General features: G+C 30.6%; 4 protein-coding genes across 4 annotated transcripts; all 4 read right to left on the bottom strand.

Moving 5' to 3' along the window:
* Positions 1-423: 423 nt before the first annotated feature.
* LOC124847686 ((+)-neomenthol dehydrogenase-like) lies at positions 424-2,420 on the bottom strand. The gene is made up of 5 exons (XM_047325232.2): positions 2,282-2,420; positions 1,918-2,164; positions 1,736-1,801; positions 1,246-1,425; positions 424-923 (listed from the first exon to the last, which is right to left on the bottom strand). Exons 1-5 carry the CDS (start codon positions 2,299-2,301, stop codon positions 546-548), a joined length of 891 nt encoding a protein of 296 aa, XP_047181188.2. The 5' UTR covers positions 2,302-2,420; the 3' UTR covers positions 424-545.
* A 617-nt stretch (positions 2,421-3,037) lies between these two features.
* Positions 3,038-6,434, bottom strand: LOC124847683 ((+)-neomenthol dehydrogenase-like). Its single transcript, XM_088102195.1, has 5 exons — positions 6,307-6,434; positions 5,889-6,135; positions 5,705-5,761; positions 4,319-4,498; positions 3,038-3,506 (listed from the first exon to the last, which is right to left on the bottom strand). The coding sequence occupies exons 1-5, from the start codon at positions 6,324-6,326 to the stop codon at positions 3,126-3,128; spliced, it is 885 nt and encodes a 294-aa protein (XP_087958321.1). The 5' UTR covers positions 6,327-6,434; the 3' UTR covers positions 3,038-3,125.
* Positions 6,435-7,300: 866 nt separating this feature from the next.
* On the bottom strand, positions 7,301-9,077 carry LOC124847687 ((+)-neomenthol dehydrogenase-like). Its single transcript, XM_047325233.2, has 5 exons — positions 8,959-9,077; positions 8,374-8,620; positions 8,180-8,236; positions 7,921-8,100; positions 7,301-7,781 (listed from the first exon to the last, which is right to left on the bottom strand). Exons 1-5 carry the CDS (start codon positions 8,976-8,978, stop codon positions 7,404-7,406), a joined length of 882 nt encoding a protein of 293 aa, XP_047181189.1. The 5' UTR covers positions 8,979-9,077; the 3' UTR covers positions 7,301-7,403.
* A 13,771-nt stretch (positions 9,078-22,848) lies between these two features.
* Positions 22,849-24,971, bottom strand: LOC124847685 (glycosyl hydrolase 5 family protein-like). The gene is made up of 3 exons (XM_047325230.2): positions 24,396-24,971; positions 23,456-24,065; positions 22,849-23,318 (listed from the first exon to the last, which is right to left on the bottom strand). Exons 1-3 carry the CDS (start codon positions 24,963-24,965, stop codon positions 22,900-22,902), a joined length of 1,599 nt encoding a protein of 532 aa, XP_047181186.2. The 5' UTR covers positions 24,966-24,971; the 3' UTR covers positions 22,849-22,899.
* Positions 24,972-25,423: the final 452 nt, after the last annotated feature.

Genomic DNA, 25,423 nt, shown 5'->3' with positions numbered 1-25,423 from the left:
ATCATTATTTCAACAAATGGTGAGTGATGTTAGATTTTCAATGAGAGTTACACATGCATTGACTTAAAAGTATAGAACCGATGTAAATATTGCATTATAGAATGTAAAATCCAAAATATATATTTTATTTTATATTTTAATATATAGTTATTAACTTGACAGAAATGTACAAAAATATTCAATCTGAAATATATTTTATACATTAATTTTAACATTACTCGTTTGCTTGACAGAAACTAAAACAAGTTTAAACATGATAAATAGTATTATTGGATTAACATAATTATTTATTTTTGTTAAGAAGCTAGTTTTAAACTTAACTCAATCTTACACTATTAGTTTGTAAGATAAGATTTGTTATATATTATAAATTAAACTATTAATTTTATATTTAGTGGATGTGAAATTTTTACCTCCAAGAACTAAGTTAAATTTATAATATATTACTCATAATGTATTACCCATAATTTATTGAAAGTGTAATAACAAACATGACTTCATGTATTAGCCATAATTTATTCTGGTTTTGGAGGAACAATTCATGATCAAAATGGTTTCTCTTCACTTCTAATGAAAAAAAGGCCAGAAGGGCTACCATTTGGTAGCAGTGCCAATCTCACTGCAGCTTCAGCACCTTCATCAGGCGTGAAAAAACCTGTATTGTAGTTTATATCTGTTTTCACAAAGCCTGGACAAACAGTATTGATGCAGAATGAGGGATACTTCTTAGCCAGAATCCTTGTGTAGGCATTAAGAGCAGCTTTTGAGACAATATATGCAGACATTGCCTGAGGCCAACCTTTGCTTTCTAGTGAACCCTCTTTAAAGGCTTTCAAAAATTCATCCAAAATCTCATCAATCTTTTCTTCTGTAAGGTTTTCAGCATCACTAAGTACTTCTTTAGGCCTTCCATCCTTCATATTCTGCAAAAAATGAACAAGCACCATTTTCAACTGCACTAATCAACAGTAAATAAATTAATTCACTGGAAAATATATTTTTCTATAGCGATTTTTTATACTTTTTATACTAGTTCTGGTATTAAAAGTCAAAAAATTTTATACTCCTACTTCTATAAAAACCAGAATAAAAAGTCTTTTTTAACTGATTAAAAAAAAGTCTATTTTGGCCTAATGATTGAATTAATTATTTATGATTACAAAGAAGAAACAGCATTGATATGTTCAGAAGTTCAGTATCCAATTGAAAGTTAATTGCTGGTATCAGTGCATCTCACTCACATACCTTAAGTTTTCCCACGGATGAGGAAACATTCACAATTCTTGGAGAGCTTGAAAACTCAAGAAAAGGAATAAGTGTTTTGGTTAATTCCTTGACTCCATAGTAGTTTGTTTTAAGACCTGCTTCAGCTAATTCATAGGTTTCAGTCACTATTTTACTCCAATCAACACGATCAGCATTTTCCTGCACCAAACAACTCAACAATAAACCTGATTTCTTTGATGAATTGATTAAGGGAAACATCTATAAATGCAAGCCATGATGTTAAGTTTTTAATGCTTGATTCAAGTTATGAACACTTCATCAATCTCTTTCTTTACACATATATGGGGAAAATAATTCACAAAAATTAACATGATTATCGGCTACAGTTGTGAACACTAGAACATAATGCCGCTATAATGCTCTTTGCCCTAACAAATACACTAATTCCATTTCCAACACTAAAAAATTTGCTGAGAAAACTGTTAAAACTGGGGAAATACAATCATACCATAATGCCAGCAGCAGACAAAGCCTCACCGTCCACATGTGCTCCAGGAATTCCAGCATTGTTTACCTACACAATTCCCATGTTTCCAATATGTTTATGTTTATGTTATTCTATCAACTGATTTATAAAAAAGGTTGATGAGACAAGATTACAACCAACAAAAATCAGAAGTTTTTTCTTACCAAGATGTCCAGTTTCCCACACTGGTTTTTGATGAAATCTGCCAGCGATGTTATACTTTTGGGATCAGTAACATCAAGTTGATGAAAAAGCACATGGCCAGGGAGACCAAGTTCTTTGAGTTTCTCAACAGCTTCAACACCCCTCTTCTCATCTCTGGCTGTGAGTACCACAGTGAACCCATTTGAAGCCAATTGCTTGCATATTGCAAATCCAATTCCCTTATTTGCTCCCGTCACAACAGCATACCTACAAAACAGTTTCTCAAGTTAAGCTAACATGGATACGATTCACTGAAGTTATATTCATATGAAAATTGTGGCTAAATTCAGAGTATGTTGAAGAAAAAGAAGATTTTTTTTTTACCCTTTTGTTGTTTCTGCCATTACACTTGAATGAGGGAAGTAGCTGATGAAAAAATAGTAGTCGAAAACGAGCTGCTGATAAATGATTTTGAACAACTCTGCTAATGACCAAATGATTTAAATGCTGTGAACTTTGTGTTGAACGATAGGTGTGTTATGGCCCACATTTTTTGAACTTTAGGTTTGTTATGGCCCACATTTTTGGTTGGTTTCAGCACAAAGAACTGCCCTCTCATATCTTATTTTCTTCGTGAATCGGCATACACCATAGCAACAAAAATGTGGTTTTTTTATTAGATGGACAAATATCTTATTACATAAAAAAATATATAATGACACAGTTTTACATTCATATTTATTTAAATATAATAAAAAATAAAATAATCATAAAATATAAATTTTTATATTTCTTTTAAATAATCATAAAAAATTTATAAACATATAAATAAAAGGGTGAAATATATTTTTATCCTAGAATTAATTTATTTTCAAAATTTTAGAGTAATTTAATTTTTCATCTTTGTGAATTTAGTTTTTTTAAGCATATTTTATTAATTTTATTTGAGGTTTAAAATACATTTTTTAAATAATATTGAAAAAAATGAGTCAAATAGTAAAAGTAACTCGAATATTTATTTAGATTATTAAATAAATTTAATAAAATTTGGTTAAAAAATTAAATCTGCGTATTTTTAAATTAAAATTAAAGTTAAGAAACAAAGTTTGAAAATTAAAGAAAGAAAGAGATAGTTGGATATGTCTAGAATAATATTGATTGAGATAATACAAGAGACAGACAGTTTGATCGAAGCAGAAATAGATCGAAAAGAGTAATATAAGTTTATTTAGAAAAAGGAAAGTACTTGATTCTTTAAGAAAAAGAGACCAGAAGGACCATCATCTGGTAAGAGAGCTAATCTGACAGGGCACTCAGCACCTTCATCAATGGTTAAAAACCCAACATTCTGGTTTAGATCAGTCTTGACAAAGTCAGGGCACAAACAGTTTATGCGAAAACGAGGAAAGTTCTTAGCCAACATTCTTGTGTAGGAATTTAAGGCTGTTTTGGACATGGTGTAGCCAGAAAGGACAGGTGGCCACTTCTTCGATTCCAATGATCCTTCCTTGTAATCTTTCAGAAACTCCCTTAACACCACATGAAGCTTTTTGTTTGTAAGGTTATCGATGTCACTCAGCACTCCTCTTGCCCACTCATTTGGAATATTCTGAAACAACAAACAATCAAAACTAATATAACTTTATATTGATAAAAAAAGTGTAATAATTATTTTATATATATATATTTCAATTTTAGTATAAAAAAACAAAAAAAAATTGTATAAAAATTTTAGTTACATTAATTTTATTTGAATTTTGTTGATATTTAAAGTAATTAAATACGCATTTAGTTTCTAATAATTATCTTATGCATTTATCTGAAATAAAAATAATAGTTAATAACATATTAAATTTTGAATAAAGGTTTGCGATAATTATTAGACATTAAACATGTACGAATTACTTTAATTATTAATAAAATTTAAATGGTAAAACTAATAAAATAAAAAAATTTCTATTAAGGTTTTTTTATTATATTTATTATAAAATCAAGTTTGTTTATCTTCAAAATTTTGATATATTTTGATTTTTAAACTTAAAAAATGAATAAATATAATTTTTATATTTCAAACAATTTTAAATGTTAAATAAGTTTCTTAATTAATATTAAAATGTGTTAGATAATATAAATAATTTAAGTATTGACATAGAAGTTTGGAAATCAAAATATATAAACAAATTTTAATTTTATATAAAATTTCAAAGACTGAAAATATACTTGACCTAATTTCAAATAATCAATCGTGAATATTATTTAATATACGTGCTTAACAGTTTATTTAAATTTATCATTAGTAAACACTTTCCAATAGACTATCCATCTTTCTCTTTTATCAAACTCATGATTTGAGGCAATAATCAAATAAATAAAATAAAATATTAAGATGGAATTTAACTATAAATGATGAAATCATTTTACCTTCAATACACCTCTTCTAGAGGAGACATTGACGATCCTAGGAGAAGTAGATCGTTGAAGGAGTGGAAGAAGAGCTTCTGTTACTCTTTCTGCACCAAAAAAGTTTATTTCAACACATTCTTCTGCTAACTCATAATTTTGTGGAACTATTATATTCCAATCTGATATTTCTCCCCTTTTCTACAATAACAAACAAAAACACACACCATTAAACCACATAAATTCATATATATATATATATATATATATATATATATATATAGATTAATCAATAATTTAAACAAACTATAACTCTTGAGAGTTGTTAAAGTATTTAATTTTAGAATTTGAATTTGGTTTCCTCATATGATTTATTTTTGGAGAAAGATTTGATATATTTAACTTTTATTTTGTTCTAGAAAGAACTTTTTTCCTATATTTACTTTAAACGTATCTTCCAAAGATATTGTAGGGAGTTTTTACTATTATATAAAATATACTAATCAAATATGTATTTAATCAATTTAAAAACACAAAACACCACGACCAAATTAATACCATTGACCAGTAACTATTGTTCATAGTTATTTTATCGACTATTTAAACAAGCACCCAATAAAATTATACACCACACCCTCTGATTTCTACTTCATAAGAATACAAAATGTATACCTTATAGTCATCTTTTTGTAACCTTCTAGCAACCTCAATCTCGAGGCATGCACATGCAAAATATACAATTGTTATTATAGTTCATTCACATGCAGTGTTTCAAATCATGAACTATACCATGTGATAATCTTGTACTTAACATTGCAACAGTCAACTCAGCTTCTAAACAATGTTTCATAATTGAAATTAATTGTATGTGACACTAACATCAAGGTTTTAAAAATTTCTATGCTTTTCATTATTGTTGTATACATCTTTATTAGGAAAAATAACACAAATATTGTTGATTCTTAACTAGTATAAATGAGTAACAAAACAAACTAATATAAAAATAAAGAATTATTTTGAAGATTGTCATCGTGATCACTAAATGAATTTTTTTAAAAGAAATTGTATTAGAAGGTGTCAATTTTTTTAGAAAATTTGTATGAGAAATTATATTTTTTGTTACAAAAATTGTACGAATATTCGTAGTTTTTATAAAAAAAAATAAATATCAATATTATTTTTATTAAATATTTCTGAATGTACGAAAAAAAAATTAAACTTATGTTTTTATTTCTTATTTGTAGATAGAAATATATCGAGTTAAATTTATGTAGTACTTTTATTTTCAGTTTTATTTATAAATGTGCTTATGCTAAAAACTGATTAATTTCCTAATGCTAAATTATCACCTAACCAATGTAATTGGTTGTCATGTTTTTGTAAAGACATGAAAGGAATTAACCATACCTTTCTAAGAACATTCTCTCCATTTACTAGTCCCCCAGGAACACCTGCATTGTTCACCTGCACCCAATAAATGAAAGAAAATGAAATATATCAAGAAAATACTTTGGTTCTTTGTTCCTTAAAAGAGTGAGAAAATTAATAATATATTAAAAAAACAATGGAAATATCATATATAAACTGGTACCAAGATGTCAAGTCTTCCAAATCTGGTTTTGATGAATTGTGCCAAAGCAGCAACACTAGGAGGGTCAGTGACATCAAGTTGATGAAAAACCAGAAGGTCTGAGAGACCAAACTCTTTCAATCTTTCCACTGCTTCCAAACCCCTTTTCTCATTTCTAGCTGTTAGCACCACCACTGTCCCATTCAAACCCAGTTTCTTGCATATTCCATAACCAATTCCCTTGTTAGCTCCCGTCACCACTGCATACCTGTATATCCAACTCAATAAATAGATCTGCAGTTCATGTTTTTGAGATTCATATGTGCAACCGTTTTCATTTGCTTTTACAGGTCCAAACTCACATATATAGTAACAAATTCAAGGTTACATATACATTCAAACACAAAAACTTTATGAGTATCATTTAATTTCTTCTTACCTTTTTGCTTCTTCTCCCATGTTGATAATGTTCCCTGTATGTAGTAGAGCTTGTGTTTATCTTGCAGAGCGTCTGGTATATGAAATGCTTCACCTGTTCGTTCATCTTGTATCCTTCTTTAAATTATATATTCCTACACTGCGAATTCTCAACACGTGTCCACGTATGATAATGTTAATTTAGTTTCATTACTAATTAAATGTAAGTAGACATGATATTATTATTACAAATATATTATTACAAGTATGCATACATTAATATTTTTTTTTGAAGTTTTAAAACCCAAGAAAAATGAGAATTGATGCCATAAAATAAAAATTATAACTTCGTTTATTTTCTAATTACTAAAATATAGGTTTCTTATTGAAAATGAGATAAATCATTTATGCTTGGAAATTGATTTTATTCATATAAATAAATAAAAAATGATACAATTCATGTATGCGGACAAACAGGATTGGCATACATTCCACATTCTCTAAGTACTATTCAGGATATATTAGTAACATCAATTTCTTAGTTATTATTGATAAGGTTGATAAAGTGGTCTCGATTATGGATACTTAATATGAAGATTGTTCATGTATTTACTCATACCAGTTTTTGTTTTTTGTTCATGGAGGAAATTATGTGATCTAATGTGATTTCATCAACTAAATCTTTACTTTTTTTGAAAGTTACTGCATAATTGTTTATTAATTGTCTCAAACATTTTTTTGTAAGAGACATTAGTTTGTGTGTTATCCAATTTTCATGAGGAAATTTTGACTCATATTTGTAAGTTAGAACTTTGACAACATTTATATTTAATGAAACTAATGAGATAATTATATCTGAAAACACAACTAATGAGACAAGAATCAAATTTATATATAAGAAATTCACACAATTTTCAAATTAAAACCTTAAACAATAAGTTGATGAATCTTTATTGAAAAATCTGATTTTTACTTAATGTGAGATTTAGACAACTTACACTACTTAAACTCAGTTAAATTCTTAACACTTATTACTTTCAAGCAACAGCCATAATGTATTTACACACTATTTGTACACAAATTATTGTCTGAGATTATGAGTGTGAGAAACATTGTAGATCAAAACGGAATGACTTGATCCATTGAGAAAAAGAGGCCAGAAGGACCGTCTTCTGGCAACAGTGCTAGCCTAACAGGATTTTCAACACCTTCATCAATGCTTAACAAGCCTTGGTTGTGGTTTATATCAGTTTTGACAGAGCCCGGGCATATACAATTTATGCAAAAATGAGGGAACTTCTTAGCTAGCATCCTTGTGTAAGCATTTATACCTGCTTTTGCCATGGTCACACCAGAAACCCCAGCTGGCCAATTTTTCGATTCTAATGATCCTTCTTTGTAATCTTTCAGAAATTCTCTAAGCACTTCATAAAGTTTTTCATTTGTCAGATTCTCAATGTCACTCAAAACTCCTCTTGCCCACTCATTTGGTATGTGCTGAAACCAGAGGAAGAGCAGCAATAAGAACTTATCTTGTTTCATTGCTTCCATCATTCTCAAAGAAAGAATGTGAACAAAAAACTATGCAACACTTAACAGTAAACCATACTCATTTATGTTTTGAATTTAACTTTACCTTCAATAGTCCTATTTGACCAGAAATATTGACAATCCTTGGTGAAGTTGAGAGTTGGAGCAGAGGAAGAAGAGCTTCAGTTACTCTCTCTGTACCAAAGAAATCTGTTTCAACACATTCTTTGGCTAACTCATAATTTTGATACACTATCAGATTCCAATCCGATATTTCACCCCTTTTCTACAACAACAAACAAAGCTAACCATTATACATAGAAAACCAGGAATATAATAAAGATACATATAACATGAAACCTTACCCTTCTGAGGTAATTCTCTGCATTAACTATTCCCCCAGGAACACCTGCGTTATTCACCTGCAACACTAATCATTATGTCAAATGTATCACATGCAAAGATCTAAATGAAACCCAGAAATTTTTTTTTCTTCTTTCTTCTTCAAGAATTTGAAAAACTCAGGTGTACCACTGTGGAAGGAGATAGTAACACTCACCAATATATCAAGTTTTCCAAATCTGGCTTTGATGAAATGTGATAAGGAAGTAACACTGGAAGGGTCTGTCACATCAAGTTGATGAAAAAGCACAAAGTCTGATAGTCCAAACTCTTTCAATCTTTCCACTGCTTCCAAACCCCTTTTTTCATTTCTTGCTGTTAGCACCACCACAGTTCCATTCAAAGCCAGTTTCTTGCATATTCCATAACCAATCCCCTTGTTAGCTCCTGTCACTACTGCATACCTATATATCCAAGTCAATACATGCATCCTTTGCACAATTGTGTTGATGATTGTCTTATGAAAATTTACATAAATTTTGTTTACACTTATTTCATATTTGGTCTGTGCATGGATAAACACAGAGTCAAGGACTAATGATTTTCTTAACATGTTTTCTGAGTTTTATATCTATAGATTTTAGCTGTGATTTTCTATTCATGTTCTGCTACCTGTTTCATGACAGTGCTTATTGACAAATTCAAGCTCAATAACTTCTTTAGCTACCTTAATAGACATAACTTTAAAAGCATGCAGAAATGAAACACAACAAAATTTGAGTATAATTTCTTTTCTCTGTACCTTTTTGCTGCTTCTTCCATGATGATGATTCCTGGTGTTTGTATGAACTGGTTTTGGTCCGTTTTATCAACAGATCATTATAGCCTCTGATTTTTTTTTTTTGGAGAAACTATGATACAGTTTTGTTCTTAAAATTGTGAGAGGAAGATACATACACTAATAGTGTAATAAAATATGTATATTCTGTGCATAAAAAACAATTGGATCGTTAGAAAGTCACATATTTGAAATAGCCAAATGCAATAAATTAAACTGAAAATTGGGAATTGTTTTTAGTACTTAGTTGTAAATAAAAATTAATAATTAGCCACGCCTCATTGCTTAAATAAAAAATGAGAAAGTTTTTGGAACTAAGTAATAATTAACAAGAGTGACCTATCTCGTTTTGTATTTTCAGTGCTGCCAATTAGGAAAAGGTCAGTAAGGACCACTATCCACTGTTGCCAAATTTGTATGGATTTGCTGTGTTTTTTAGGGTTGTGTTGAATAATTTCTTCTAATTTATATTTGAAATCAATGATGTAATTTTGTTTATTTATATTTGTCTTTCGATATATTATTTCGTTTACATACTTGACTCACCTACACATGACGTAACATTAACATTTACTTCTCAAAAATCAATTCCATCGTAAAGAATTACAAATTGATATATTGATGTTGGTAAACAATTTTTGCTGCATATTATTGTCCATAATTATACAGTACCACAATTGTTTAAGGGGTAAACAACTATTTAATTTTTTTTTAATAAATATGAGTTAGTACCAAACTTCATTCAAATTAAAACATTGGAAGCAGTTCTTTTATTCTAAAATAGTTTGCAAAATTTATGTTTGCTTAGAAACAGTTCTTTTATTCTAAAATAGTTTGCAGAATTTTGTTAATTCTTTTGTTGTGAGGAGTTAAAAGAATGCATCACCTAAAGGGAGGAGAAATCATGTCTTTTGATATAAAAAATGGGTTTAATACCTATTTTGGTACCTTCGTAAATTTATTCAAATGGTCCTATTTTTTTTCAATGTTTACACTTGTTTCATATTTTGTAAAAACGTTAACTGTGTAATTGTCTTCTGCGTGAATGAGTTTTAAAAGTTTTTATTTTACTTTTTATATTTTTCTTTTTCTTTTTCTTTTATTCTTAATAAATTCTAATCTTTTTGGTTCGGGCCACCACCACCACCAATGCAGCAATCAACATCTCCCTTCGGTTACCACCATGCAACCACTGTGAAAGCTTCCCCGTTCCTCTTTCTCGTGCAAAAACCATACCCAAATTACAACCACCAGTAACCTCGTTCCAGAATCACCATCATGAATTCCCTTCTCCTTAGGATCTGCAAGAGCGAGAGAAACCTCTGTTCAAACCTCCATGGCCACGATTCAACCTGCAAGAAACCGCCACAAAACCCCAAACCGAGAACGCGAAACCCTAATCACGATCATCCTCTTCTTGCAAACAACAACCAAGCCACAACATTGCAATCCTAAAATCCCAAATCAGAAAATCCTAAAATCCTAAATTAGAAAACCCTAAAATCCCAAATCAGAAAACCCTAAAATCCCAAATTAGAAAACCCCTAATATTCAAAAATCCAAATTGCACCATCACTCCACCATGTTTGTCTTCTACACCTTGAGACAACTTGGTTCTTCATCATGAGAAACATAGGAAACTCAAAACCATCCTTAGCTTAAATTTAACTTTAACTTTTAACCTTGTCACATCAATTGGACTAATTCTTTCCACATATTGTAAAACTGCACAAGTCACTCAACATTGGCCAGGGGGCACGTTTGTAACCCAGAAAGCAAAAAGGACAAACTTAAACTACTTTTAAAAAAATGGGATATCTGAAAAGAGGTAGGACCACTTTGAATAAATCTACCAAACCTAGGGAGCAAAATAGATATTAAACCTAAAAAATATTTATTAAATATCACTGTTATACAGTACGACCTTTACTTGAGGATATATCAGTATCAAACATTACGAGAGACAAAGTTCACTTTATTCTATGTACGTTAAAATCTTGTTTGAGCAATACATTATCATCCAAGGAGAATCATACTGCAATTTAACTCGTTCAAGCGAGTAAATTTTCGATTGGGTGACATTTTTTTGTGTGTTAGGTATCTTGAAAAAATTATAATCTTTGTTTCATTAATTATCAGGTCAAACTGAAATTTCAACAACTTGTTGTAGACATATTTTTATTTACTTTGACAAGTTGGATCTTAATTGAAAGTCCGTAATTATAAAAGTTTTTCACTTAAGTTTTCATGTAGTTTATTGACAACTTTGACCTCTGTTACTTGTTTAATATTCAATATAGTTGATTTTTTTTTTTGTGTAATTGTACCTGAGGAAGTGATATGAGAAATTATGATGACTGAACTTTATTGTAGGGTTCTCGTGTAGATTCTCTGGTGGCATATATGTTTGGTGTAATTCCAAGGGTCTCGTATGTTGATTATCTAGTGGTGTATGTGTTTGACATAATTTCAGAAGTCTCGTGTGTGGATTTTCTCGTGGTGTATGTGTTTGGTGTAACTTTTAGATTCTTTATTGTTATATATGATTAGCGTAATTTGAGGGATCTCATGTGTAAATTCTCTGATGGCGTATGTGTTTGACGTAATTTTGTGAGACTCATGCGTAGATGCTGCGGTAATGCATGTGTTTGGCGTAATTCCAAGGGTCTTGTGTGTAGATTCTCTGATGACATATGGCGTAATTCCAACGGTCTCGTGTATAGTTCCTTTAGTGAATTTGGATATCAAGTCAAGCATTATAATTTTCTTAGGTGTTTATGAATGGTGTGATTACTGCATCATTAAATCTTGTGTTTTGAATTGGTTTAGATATTAAGCTATAAATTGTGTATGTATGTTCATGTTAGCATTAGTTTGCCCTCTTTTGTTTGTGGTTGTGTGTTTTCTATTTTACGATGATAATCATTTCGACGTGAGCAAGAGATGTTTCAAGAACTAGTGGAAATAGCTAGTAGGAGTGGATTTTCACAAGGTAGCGAATTTCCTTGGTTTTGATGGATGTATATTGATGGAATCCTCCTTGACGTAGTCCTTTTTTTTTTACTTTTCCTAGCTTAGCTCTTAAGGAGCATGGGTTACTATAAATACCCAACTCCTCTCTTGTATTAGCACTTTTGAGCTGAATGAGAATTATATTTCTGAAATCATAATAATTCTCTCTTGAAAGTCATAGGCTAGAGAGTCCAAAGACTCCCTCTAGCCACCTTCCAAGCACACTCTCATTCTTCCATTTTCTCCAAAATTCCACGGTGCTTTCTCTCTCTCCTCCACGTTACATCCTTCTCTGCCACCTCTCCTCGGGCTTTTCATATCACGCACATGCCACTTCATTTCTCATTTTGCCACTCGCGCATCCTCATAATCACATTTCCACTTCGAACGCTAGGGTTTCTCCCTTTCAAACGCATCTTCATTACCGTAAGCCTCTACTCCATTTCTCTCTTCATAGCTTCACTCATCTCATCTCCAGATCTCTGCTTCCTCTCTATTTTTCGAGTTTCTAAGTCTAAAACACCTCTTCCTTAGGTTTCCTTCGATTTCACCGATTAAAACAATATTTTCCACAATTTCCACCGATCAAACCTTACTTCTTCCGTTCATACTTCTTTTCCACCGTTCAATCAGTCATTTGAACCGATTAATCGGTTCATATTGAGTCTTCTCACCATTTTTAGGGTTTCTTCGTGTCCAATTTGAGATTTCCCTCTTTTCTAGGGATCGTTTCCATTCCGCTGCGTCTTCACTCGTTGGAGAAGCTTTCGAGGAGTCCGAATCGAGCTCGCACAGCTTCGATCGTCATCTTCTGGGGCGTTCGTCCATCATATATAATATAAAATTTTTAGTATAGTTCATTGTTTGATGGTTCCTTTTATAAAAAGAGAAAGATATTTATATAAGGCTTTGTAGGAACTTAATTTTGAAAGACCATGACTATTACTATGTTTAATCTCATCTTCATCTTTATGAGTAAGTTTTGTTCTATACTATATCATGTAATGACCTGAGATAATAATAACTCTTATTTCCTTGAGGTGTTACATATATAATATCCGTAGGTAAATGATATTTTACCAACAAATATAAATTTGTAGTTAAAATTATTTGTAGATAAATGCAAAATTTCTTGTAGTGTGTAGTTTTCCTTTTTGGATTAAGTTGTTCAGTCTGTGAAGTTTCCTTGTATTCTTTTACTAAAAGTGACTAAATTAGTTGTCATTATTGTGATTATCTAGATGTTGTGGAGAATGGCAAATCATAGTAGATTTCAAGATCCAATTGTTTTTACTTTCGTTATTTTTCAAATTAAGGAGGTTGTGTGTATGTTGAAAATTTTCAATATTAAAATGAGGAAGAAATGGTTTCATTTAAGGATGTAATACAACAAGTTCCATATGTTAATTGGCTTAAGGTGAATATTGATGGTGCACTTAAAGGTTGTCCGTGTTTAGCTTCATGTGTTGGTATTTTTAGAGGAAGTCAGAATAAATTTGTGAATAATTTTTCTGCTTGTTTAGGGGAACAAACTTCTATTTATATTGAGTTTATAGAGTCCATTTATGCCTTTGGACGAGGGTTTTCAAAGGCTTTGATTTGAGAGTGATTATATTTTTATTTTTCATGATTTCTTAGATCAACAAGTAGTTTCTTGGAGTCTTAGAAGGAGATGTGTCGGTGTTTGCATTTTTGTAAGCATATATATTTCAAAATTTTTAAGGTTTTTCATAAAGGAAATCATTGTGGTGATAAGTTAGCTAATTTGACTTTTTATTCATAGGAGAACGATATAAGTGATTTAATGTTTTATTTTCATGTATTTATTTAGATTTTTTTTTCATAATAGATATAATTTGCTTATGTTATGAGGTGTAATTTTTATTATGGGTTTGATATAATCTTTTACGCTTTGTATTCATTTATTATATATTTTTTTTATTTTAATAAGTTTTCATGTGATGATGACAAATGATTGATGAATTTTGAGATATTAATATATTTCAAAGTTTATAGTAATATTTAAGATGACTTGTTTAGAGAAAATAAATAAGAATATATTTTTTCATTATACACTATAGTATTTATTTGAAATGTTAGTTCCTTAAAAGTTTTCTATCTAAACAATATATTTTATTGACACATTTTAAATGTATTATCATGAAAGAATTCCTCATTAAAACACAATCTAAGTTACTAAAATGTTCAAGAAATTACAATATTCACTAATACAACTCATTAGATAAAATAATGATAAATTTTATCATTCAAATGTCACCATTTTACCTTTCTTTTAGAAATTTTATCATATTTTTTAATTTTAACGTACTGTTTATTGGTTAAATTCTGCAGAATTTAATAGAAAAAAAACGTTATTTTTAGTTTTATTTTTTAACTATACTGGAAGTTTAACAAATAAGTGAAAGATTTGAAAATTGAAAATATTAAAATTTTACAATTTTTAATTATTCAAAAAAGAAAGAAGAATTATAAAGTTGATTTATTGGTAAAAGTTATATGTTTAATTTTTCTTTTCCATTAACAAAATACTATGGGTTATCTCATAATTTTACAATATCAAATTATCGTAAAATAATCTTTTCAAAATATCATAAAAAATTATCTTTAATCAAAATTAAAATATATTTTTCATTTTTAGAATCGCTAAACAAATTTTTAAATTATACGTAGTATAAAAAATTGTCATCACTTTTTTCTTTAATTATTTTTTATATACTAATATAAGGGTTAAATATGTTTTTAATCTCTAAACTAATATTAGTTTTAGTCATTCTTTCAAAGTTGGGTGTAGTTAGGTTTTTATCCTTTCAAAATTTATAGAATTAGTCATCAATGACTAATGCATTTCTTTTGTGACGTGTGAAAATTTATTTAATTTAAAAAGTATTTTTATTTATTTTTCATTTCATCTTTGTTTGTTCCATTTTCATACTGTGTAAAGTGTTCACATTGTCTTTGACGTACCCGAATCAAATTAATATGCAAATAAAGTGCAGTATAAGCTAGGAGAATGACCCATAGGTCGTCTCTTAAGGACCAAATATTGGTTCAGTCATTATATCGAACACTTGGTGGGGATGGTTTATGGACAACTTTGTAAATGCAAATGAACTAAATTAAAACACGAATTGAACTACTAATTGAAAACGGTTGATCACTAGCTCAATTACAATGCTTTCAATCACAGATTAACAACAATTACACACTACTTTAACCCATAATCAAACATGAATTAACCAACTAAGTGAAGACTAATCATGCTTTCATAAAAGCAAATTAAGTAAACACAATGCTCTCATTTAATCATGTCCATGCTACCACAAATTAAGCAAATGCGGTTTAAATCGACTAAGCAAAGATTAAATACAATTAGGCAACTAAGTTTCTACCCAATTGCAAGCACAAAACATAATTAAATATGGAGCAAGGTCAGAACAACAAATTCACCATGATAGACCAACAATCTCAAGGAAAACATTAAAATCTCACTAGGACCAACTAAACACGATTTAAGCTTCCATCAAATACGAGTTCAAACACAGAAAACTAACTACAAACATCAACACAACAAGGGGGGGGAGAGGTGGAAAACGCCCAATGCTCTAAAACCTAAGAAGAAAATGTGAAAATGAGGGGAGGAACTTTCCCAAACCTGATTTGGGTTTTTTAAAAGGGAAAAAGACGAAAATGCCCTCTATATGGGCTTCTTATAAAATATGACCTAAAATTGGGTCCAAAACTAAAGTAATTAAAATTACAAAACGAAATTAAATGATGTTGGTAGCCGGAAGTCTAACCATAATTCCAAAATTGTGAATAGTACATAATATTGATTCATCAGTCGTATCTCCATCTTTGTTGAGCTCACATCGCTGTCGTCGTTGCTACATCCATGGCGATGGACGACGTCGGAGCCACCGCTCATACGGCTGTTATTTCAACTACACCCAAAAACAGCCACTACGTCTCTCTTCAAGTTTTGATCTTTCTATATTTTTAATTATGTAAAACATGTTGGATAATGGATGTAGAGAATGGTCACTTATATGTGAGCACATATTTGGGGAACATCATATCTTCGTTTTCATTTTTCTTTTCAAATTGGGGACAAAGGATTTGAAATGGTGGTGTAGGTGTTGATTTGCATGGGTGGAGGGTGAAGAAGACGATGTTGGGTGATACATTGGTGGTTCTAATATTTGGGGAGAAAAGCAAGCTTTAGAAAGTAGAAAATGAATTAAAAAATAAAAAAATATTATATGAAATCAATAATTTTCCACATGTCCTAAACAAAGAGTTGATGTGAATTATCGTTCACGTCAAAGAAAAAACTAAGGCTCTTAGTAATTGACAACTCAATCCATAAATTTTGAAAGTAGAACGATTTAATTAGGCCAAAGTTTGAAAAATAGACTAAAATTGTTGAATAGTTTAGGGATAAAAAAACATAATTAACTTCTAAGATAAATATAAAATAATAGTCTAAATAGTTAAGCAAAATCAGATATTTTGTTTAATATTCTATCAATTTTTATTTATTGTGTAATATTACTATAATTACTGCAATCGTTCATCTGCATTAGGATAATATTTTTCTTTATTATAACAATTATAGGTTACTATTTTTTGTAAGTTACTTTTTTATTTATTTGTTGGAAGTCACTCTTATATTTAAACACATATACATGATTTTTGCAAATCACACAATTCAATATCCTTTTCTATCTTGATATCCGAGTAGTTGATCCATAACAAAAACAATCATGTGCAATCTACAATCTTTGTCATCTACAATCTCGGTCATCTACAATCTCTGTCATATTGGAGACAATTGTCCACTATGAAAATCTTTAGTATTACCAATGATTAGAGGCTACAAACTTGATCTCTATATGTTAGGAACAATAGAATGTCATGATCAACTCATTGTTGCCGATAACATGACAACATAAGTCAATCCTAGTTATTAGGATTGACAAACCCAAAATCAAGTCATTTTAGGATAACAGATGAATCCTATGACAATTGATATTGCAACTCAATTGATTCATTGTGAAACATTTAAACAAGTTTGAGCTGAAGCTCAAAGTTTGTCAGTGCGCATACTAGATCTAGAATTGTCTATCTTAAATGTGAATTTCACGTCACACGGAAAAGAGACATAAATATGAAGCAAAATCTTGGCCAGATGAGAAACCTTGCTGATAAGTTAAAGTTGGCATATTCATTAATTTCTAACTTTGATTTAGAGATTCAAATATTAATTGGTTTGGATTATGATTCAAATCCAATAGTTATCAAAATGTCTTATTATATTAAGAGTTGAATTCCAAACCTAATTTTTAATCTTTGAAAACTGATTAGATCAACATAATAATTTCAACATCCTTTATATGAATGTTTTTGTAAACGGTGCTGTTAAGAATAAGTCGAAACGCAATAAATTTGGATCCCAAAGTGATTGGAGAGATTCTAATTTCAGAAATACAACAGATAACAAAAGTAGAATATCTAAACCAATATATCGGGTATGCAGAAGGATTTGCCACACTATATACTATCTTATTATAGATTTGATAAGTCCTATAAAAATCTTTCTTTATTGACAATGAAAAACAAAAAACACACTGCATTTATAGTTTCATCTTATCAATTTTAAGTTCCTAATAGGCCCTATTTTTACTTTAATATTTATCATTTTTATTATTTTAATTAATTATAACAATGACAAGAACATTTTGACTTGATTTTCCAACCAGTTTAAATATATTTTTCAAAATGGTATAGAGGGATTGACTAAAGAAAATGAAGCTACATAAACGAAAGTTTTACTATAATAAATAATTTCACATAAAATAACCTTTAAACACTAAAAGAAAGTTTATCACTAAATATCTTATTTTATTACTGACGAGATTAGAGAAAACACAAAATAATAAACCACAATCATTATATTTAACCCTTCAATATTTTCAAAAACTAAACAAAACAATTATTCAGACCACATCTGTCAATTCTTCTAAGAAGTCGAGATCTGCAAAAATAGCTTGGTCAACTTGGTAATCTGGAACATAGACATCGTCATTTTGCACATTAACTGGGTAATCTGGAACATAGACGGCGTCATTTTTCATATGAACTTGATCATTTTGCACATCAACTTGGTAATCTGAAACATTGACATCGTCATTTTGCATATGAACTTGATCATGAGAAAGAAAGGCATCCTTGTTGTCTGATGTTTTCGCGTCGTAAAACCTTTTTCTTTTGCCTTTCTTGAGTGCGGCCAAATGTTTGTAGTAATGCTGTGCATGGCTGGAAACTTGTGCTGGAGTCCTGGTTTTCACCACATACCTTGAAATATTGGTCCATTGTCCCCTTTTGTATATCTCGAGTCCTTTAAGGAACAACCTATTAGAAACAAAATCGTAAATAAGACTTGATTAAGCATTTAAGCAGAAGTAAAAAAAATAAAAATAAAATAAGAACGACGTACTTACTTGTGTTCTTCTTCACTCCATTTCTTGTAACTATTAGTTTGAGTCGGAGTTGATGCTATATATGAATATGAAGATGAAGATGATGATGATGATGATGATGGAGGAAACTCATTGCTTTCAAACTGGTTGTTCATATCTTTCGACATTCTTTGCTTCTTTCTTCTCTGATCCTGTGTGATTCTTTTCACTGTAATCCTTGTTTTATAGGAAGAACCTTGAACTTAAAAGATAAATGATAAAGTAATTTGTAGATATATTATATCTATAGATAGATATATAATCTCCCAATAAACAACAGCTATATCTTAAATAATCTATTTTAACTGTATACCTGTTCTGTAGATTTCACCTAAGATTCTTTTTAAGAGAATAATTTATCTTTCTAACTGTAAAATAAAGATATGCTATTTGATTATAAAAATAAACACAAGCCTAAATTATAATTCTTGGAATATATATTGTAGAATAATTTGTTTTCACTTAAAATCTCTCTCATCTTATAGCTGTAAATAATCATTCTATAAATCTTGATTGGTTAAGGTCGTTTATAAATTTGATTATTATCTAAATAAATAAAAGTCAATCTTATAAAAAATAAGACTAGTATTACCTACGATCCCCCAAAAAAGAAGAAGTAGAGTTTAAATCAATGTTTTAAGTTTGATCATTACATTTATCGTAATTAAACATTAAAAAATAACCAGTAATAATTAAGATCTTATATAAAATAGTAAGTATAATATAATATATAACCAATAATGGAAAATATTATTAACAATAATAAAATTAATAAAATAACTAATAATAATAAAATAATAATTATGAAATAAAACATAGTTCACACTAAAAATTGAAAATGTATGTATTTATATAATTTTTGACATTTAAAAGTACATATATAAAAACAAAATTTATTATAATGTTAGGGGTAAATTTTAAATAATGCATTTATTAACAAAAGAACAAGTTTAAATATAAAATGAAAAGGAAAGTGATAAATCCTGCAAATTAAAAATGCCATTGTATTAAGCATTTTTTTATTAAAATTAACAAAAACAAGTTTAAATATAAAATGAAAATGGAAGCGATAAATCTGCAAATTAAAAATGACATTGTATTAAGCATTTTATACTTTTATAATAAGTAATCACTTTTTTAAACCTGCAAATTACAATTTAAATTTACAATAAATAATAATATGACATTCTTAAATAATAATAACTCGTAAAATCATTATACAGAAGAAAATCTCAAAAGCATTCTTATAAAACTTACAATATTGACATTTTGACTTTCTTATAATTTTGGAATGCTTGCAATAGTAAAACAAACACTTACTTCACTAAAAAAACACACACATTTCAGATCAATTTTCTTTGAAAACTTTATTTTAGAAAATATTTATAACTTTTATTATGAATAAATAAAAATTTTCAAGAAATTATTATTTTCTTTTGCAAAATATTCTGCACAAAATATTTCTCACAAAAAAATGTAAAAATTTTACAGAAAATTTTGTAAGAAATAATTGTAAATTTTATAGGAAATAATTATTTACAAAATAATTATTTGTTAATTAAAATTCTTAGAAAAAAAATCTTATATACAAAATTTTATAATAAATTTGTAAGAAAAATTCTATAAAATATGTGAAATTGTAGTGTGTACTTGTGAGATCCCAAAAATATAGCACACAACTATATACAGGTATCCACATTTAATAATATGATAGAACAATTACTATAATACGAACATCAAACTTACAATTATTACAAAATACCCATTAAATTTTTTCGTTTATCTTTGCAAGAGCTTCCTATACCACTACCGAACTTTCAACATATAACCGAACGGTTATATTTACAGAACAAAAATAGTGAACATTCGGTTCACCAAAACTATAATTACTATACGACCGAACGGTCATAAACTATTCAGCAGGAGTCTCACCACCCAGCTCTTGCTCCAGCGTAAGCTCTTCCCCTTCTGCTCACATCTAACAAGGATGATCATTGCAATAGAAAATCGAACGGTAACATGGATAAAACAGAAAACAAGGGTAAGCTACTATAATTCAATTAAGCATGTATTCACACATGTAATAAACTACAAGCCCTTACAGAACGAACGTTGTAACATACAGGAGCCAATATAGATATCACACATAACTGAAATATAATAATACTATACAACCGACACTTGACTTGACCATCCGGATTGTATGAATACGTAGCTTGAGGCCATTCGTGCACTCGGGTGGTGGAGTAACTGTAAAACCATCAGCTGCCACCCGAGGTTATTCAGTTATAACTCACCAAAAAACCTATGGGCTAGGACCTCCCGCCATTCTCACACAATGACTTACCCATCTCTACTTGAGAACTAGTAATCATCAGAATATCAGGATGAACTCCGTGAATTTCACTATCCGTATTCATACTCTACCACAACATTATCCTTACACTGAGACATTCCTCCCCGAAATTCTCTTCCACATTACTTGAAACATAAACTTTTACTTGAATAGCAATAATACTTCCCATACATAATAGATCATTGCAGTAATAAACAACCAACACCAAGCCATAACATCGGCATTGAAAGATCAAACAACATTTCACATAAGAAGATCGAACACTCAAATAACACCACCCTTAGTCACCAATGAACGGAAAGGATCTAAACAACAGACGAATATAACTGAATGTTTATTTAATAGATATGACTTTAACATGATTCGAACACAGCTTAAGGATAGAACACTCTAATTAACCAAATACTTAATATAAGACTGAGCCATATTTAACTATCCTCAATACTCGAACGAACGGTATTTCAATATCCTCAAAGTAATAACGAACGATATTCTACTATACTTAACACAAGAACGAACGCTATTTCACTATCTGACAAAACCGAACGCTTAAAGCTTATATCGAACACTTATAACTATTGATCCTTGGTGTGAGACCGAATGGTATTTTGCTTATTTTACAAACCAAACGCCTAGAGCTTCTACCGAACACTTATAATTACTCCTACAAACTATTCATCAAACCTAGTACTTTTAAGGAAACCGAATGTTAAGACATTTTAGCTGAAATACTCATAAACTTGTATCTAATCATAAACGAACGTAATTTAAGCCTAGTCTAAGTACGAAGTTTACTAATAATAATATATGAACTATCACAAACCAAAATACCTAATCCAATAAGAATGATTATAAATGTATATAACCATCAACACTTGATATATTAATCACTTCCTATAAACCGAATGATCATATCCTGGTAAGGCTAAAATGCTCTATTGATAACTCATTCCCTAACCCTAACCGAACGGTTGAGACCGAACACCCAACTATTCCACATAACTTTGCAGAATCCTTATAGTCTTATACAGAACCACCAAAAACCCAGAAACATACATTTCATACACTCATATACACATCATCAATCAATTCATTCCATACATACACCAAATCATCACATGCATAATTAAATTAAATAACTTCCCTTACCTTTAGCTTGAACGAACGTTCCTAGAGACAGAATACGGTTTGCCCTACTACAATTCCTTCTACCCTCACGTTCAACAATTCTTCAAACTAAATCAAACAACAGAAGACCAACAATGGCTCAGACAAGATGAAATCATGCAACCAGAGAACTTGGTTTGCATGTACCAAATAACGAACGGCTAAGGACAAGAAGAACTTACCAGTTCAGAACCCAAAACCGATCGGTTCAAACTGAAGCTCTTGACGCTGGAAATGCTTCTACGCTGAACGAAGATTGGAGAAGAGAAAGTGAGTGTTTCTTTAGAGAGAAGATGAAGGAGATGTAGTGAGAAGAAGGAGAAAATGGAGTTTCGGAAATCAGAGAGGAAAATGGTTGCATGCAGAGAATTGCGTAAACTTTTAACATTCAGATTTTGCTTCTATCAACCAAAACCGAACGTCCAATTCCTTGCAGCCATCTGGCTTCCACTAAAAAGGGTTTTGGAGGGCTTTTTTAACGAGGTCTGACACTACTCAGAATATAAGTGGCCATGTTTTTTATTTGCAAATAAAATTCTTGACAGCAAGATAGTAGATACTCCCTTCTAAAGGCAATTAAATATTTGTTTTCTATTAATAGTGTATAATTTTGAAGAACAAAATAGTTGTAAAATAACCATCAACCAGCTAAAGAAAATTAAATACTATTTTATTTGGGATTTAACTAATGGTAAACATATTACACCCAAACGTATTAGTAATTTCTGAATCCAACTACGAAGAATATAAAATAATAAAGCAAAATAAAAAAATAAAAAATAAAAGGTTTCTGCAATAGTAATCTTAGACTCTCAATCCAATTAACCTAAGCTACACATTGGTTTGAACAAGCTGGAACCACTGGCTTTGAGGATCATCAAGACATTCAGAATCATCTTTTATGCAGATACACTTTGCAGTCACAATGGTGGATGAGTTAGAATCCTTCTGCAAGCAAAGTTGTTCCTCCTGTTCATTCATTGCCAAGTGAAGTTTAGAAAGAGATTCAGATTTCCATGAACTGTTCTTCCTTTCACAATCAGAAACTACAACTGGAAGCCCTTCACCAGTTGCTGTTAAACACTTCTCAGAGCCATGTAAAAGCATTTTAGTCTCATCTTCTCCACGAACCCATCTGTGATTGCTCTCACAGCTTCCAAGTTCAACTTCATTCCTCTCATTCACTTGAGCACATTGACCAGATAGTGGGTGGTACAAGATATTTACAATGGGGGCCATGGAGTTAGGTTCTGCATCAAGAACAAGCAATGTCAACCTTGATGCACATATGCTTCAAAGAATAGTAACTGATATAAATCATCTTATGAGTGATGTTTTATTGGTGATCAATCTAATAGTGCATGATAACTGAACTCAAAAAGCTTACCAATATTCTTTCTTTGCAAAAGCTGGAACTTGTCGGTGAAATTGGGATATCTAAGGTTACGCCATGTTGCATCCATTACACCAAATGACTCCTCAACTTGGACCTGGTCTTTCTTCAAATAGTAGCTACCTTGGAAAGCCCAAAATCCCCAGTCCATATCCTTTCCAAGAAGATAGGTTTGCAGGCATGTCAAGAACCTGTTGTCTTCTTCTGAAGAACCTGCCTCATTGAATCCAAACTCTGTAAAAATCAAAGGAGCTGCATTCTCGCCAGTGGTAAGGAATCCAGCTCTGTAGTCTATGGCTTTAACGTTGTTGGCACATATCCTATTCAATGGTTGCTTTGTCCATATCTCTTTCAATTTGAGGGTTCCAATTCCAGACCATGAGTACAAATGTGTCTCAAACACCATTTTCTTACCCAAGTCTATCTTCAATGGTTTTTTCCTTAAAAACTGCAACTCAGTGTCATAGTTCAAACCTGAGATAAGCACAAGCACATTTGGATTTGCCTTGTGAATAGCTACTGCTCCTTGGCTCATGTACCTGTACCAATCCTTCAAATTTTGGCGAGGGCCATGCAGCTCATTCCTCAAACTCATTGCCACAACCTGTTAGAAAACCAGAAGTAATAACAAGGTCATCTTACTGTATTCAATTTTAGCTCAAGAGAGGATAAAAAAAGCGAAACTATTAACATAGCCTCTTAGATTATCTCTAAGTTCAATCCTGTCCAAGAAAACTATGAACTTTTAGTCTATAAATATAAAAGTTAAGTAGATGATTTTGGCAACAGGTACAGAAACTTTCTAACGCTAACAAATCGCGTAAAGATTAAAATGTCTACTTCTTGTTGACAGGAGTTAAAACCAAAGAAATCTGAACAGGTTATATGATCAAAGTTCATATATATAATTGAGCCAAAAAGGAAAAATACGTACAGCAGGGTTTCCATTGAAGTGTTCAGCAGCCATAGTAAGGCCATGCACCCATTCCTGAGGATTGAAATGTCTGTCATGGAAGAAGCCATTCTCATCATCATCATTGCAGCACCACATTGGCTCACTGACATGGTTATCAAGCAACACTTTCACATTCTGAGCTCCAAGTTCTTGAACAACAGCATGAAAGGTCTGAATGTGTGTCATGGACAACACAGAAGGGTTGTTCTTGGCAATCCCTTCAACCACTTCTGGTACATCCAAAGAGGCTAAGTTGGCACTCACATTCTCATGAGAAAAGCGTGTCCACATGTAGATTGCATAGGTGAGACGCACGCAGTTGAAGTTGAGCTTCACAAGCTCACCGACAATTTCCTTCAAGGGTCTTTTGTCAAGACCCTCAGGCATCATTGGTTGAAGGTGGCCAGCCCAATTGGCACACACCAACTTCACACGTTGTCCTGTTGCTTCATCTATGATCCATCTGTTCTGCGTTGATAAAGGGTATGCATTTGAATGCGTTGCAGAGATGACTACAAGGAGGAGAAGAAAGACAAAACGTGAAGACATTTTCGCTTTCAATGGAAAATAACTTTGATGTTGGAGAAGAAAGCGTGAGAATAAATATATAGGGTTTTCTGTTTAAGTTTAGCAACCACATTAACAAAAGTTTTGCTGTTAACATATATACCAATCTGTTTTCTCTTAAAGTTTCATTATAACTGATTAACTTTTTGTTTTTCTATTATATTATTCATGTTGAAAGACAGACTTTTATCCTTTGTTTATGTCTTTAACGTTATATTTGGCATTCGAAGTCGTAGGTTTCAATTATGTAACAGAGTTTCTCAAAATATCAATGATATTGTTTGTTTGTTAGATTCCAGTGCCATCAGTTCAATCAGTTAAATGTTTATGGAATTTTACATTATTGGGCTAATTATCAAAATTGTAGATCATTTAATAAATATACAACTTTGAAATTTGTGTAAAATATTTATGATTATTTGTTTCTTTAAGAATTTAAA

This window comes from Vigna umbellata, chromosome 11 (assembly GCF_029865625.1).
Source record: "Vigna umbellata cultivar VRB3 chromosome 11, Vumbellata_1.0, whole genome shotgun sequence".
Classification (NCBI taxonomy): domain Eukaryota; kingdom Viridiplantae; phylum Streptophyta; class Magnoliopsida; order Fabales; family Fabaceae; genus Vigna; species Vigna umbellata.
This window is presented reverse-complemented; position numbering and strand designations above follow the sequence as displayed.

Excerpts from the sequence above, each read along its gene's own strand:
- LOC124847687 (XM_047325233.2), bottom strand. The coding sequence starts at position 8,978 with ATGGAAGAAGCAGCAAAAAG. Across the intron at positions 8,237-8,373 it reads TTGGAAAACTTGATATATTG|GTGAATAACGCAGGTGTTCC; the intron begins GTGAGTGTTACT and ends TTAGTGTTGCAG. Across the intron at positions 8,101-8,179 it reads CAGAGAATTACCTCAGAAGG|AAAAGGGGTGAAATATCGGA; the intron begins GTAAGGTTTCAT and ends TTGTTGTTGTAG.
- LOC124847685 (XM_047325230.2), bottom strand. The coding sequence starts at position 24,965 with ATGTCTTCACGTTTTGTCTTTCTTCTCCTCCTTGTAGTCATCTCTGCA. Across the intron at positions 24,066-24,395 it reads ACTTCAATGGAAACCCTGCT|GTTGTGGCAATGAGTTTGAG; the intron begins GTACGTATTTTT and ends GTTTTCTAACAG. Across the intron at positions 23,319-23,455 it reads TTTGCAAAGAAAGAATATTG|AACCTAACTCCATGGCCCCC; the intron begins GTAAGCTTTTTG and ends TTCTTGATGCAG.
- LOC124847686 (XM_047325232.2), bottom strand. The coding sequence starts at position 2,301 with ATGGCAGAAACAACAAAAGG. Across the intron at positions 2,165-2,281 it reads ATGGCAGAAACAACAAAAGG|GTATGCTGTTGTGACGGGAG; the intron begins GTAAAAAAAAAA and ends ACTGTTTTGTAG. Across the intron at positions 1,426-1,735 it reads TGTCTGCTGCTGGCATTATG|GAAAATGCTGATCGTGTTGA; the intron begins GTATGATTGTAT and ends TGTTTGGTGCAG.
- LOC124847683 (XM_088102195.1), bottom strand. The coding sequence starts at position 6,326 with ATGGGAGAAGAAGCAAAAAG. Across the intron at positions 6,136-6,306 it reads ATGGGAGAAGAAGCAAAAAG|GTATGCAGTGGTGACGGGAG; the intron begins GTAAGAAGAAAT and ends TTGGATATACAG. Across the intron at positions 3,507-4,318 it reads CTAGAAGAGGTGTATTGAAG|AATATTCCAAATGAGTGGGC; the intron begins GTAAAATGATTT and ends TTGTTGTTTCAG.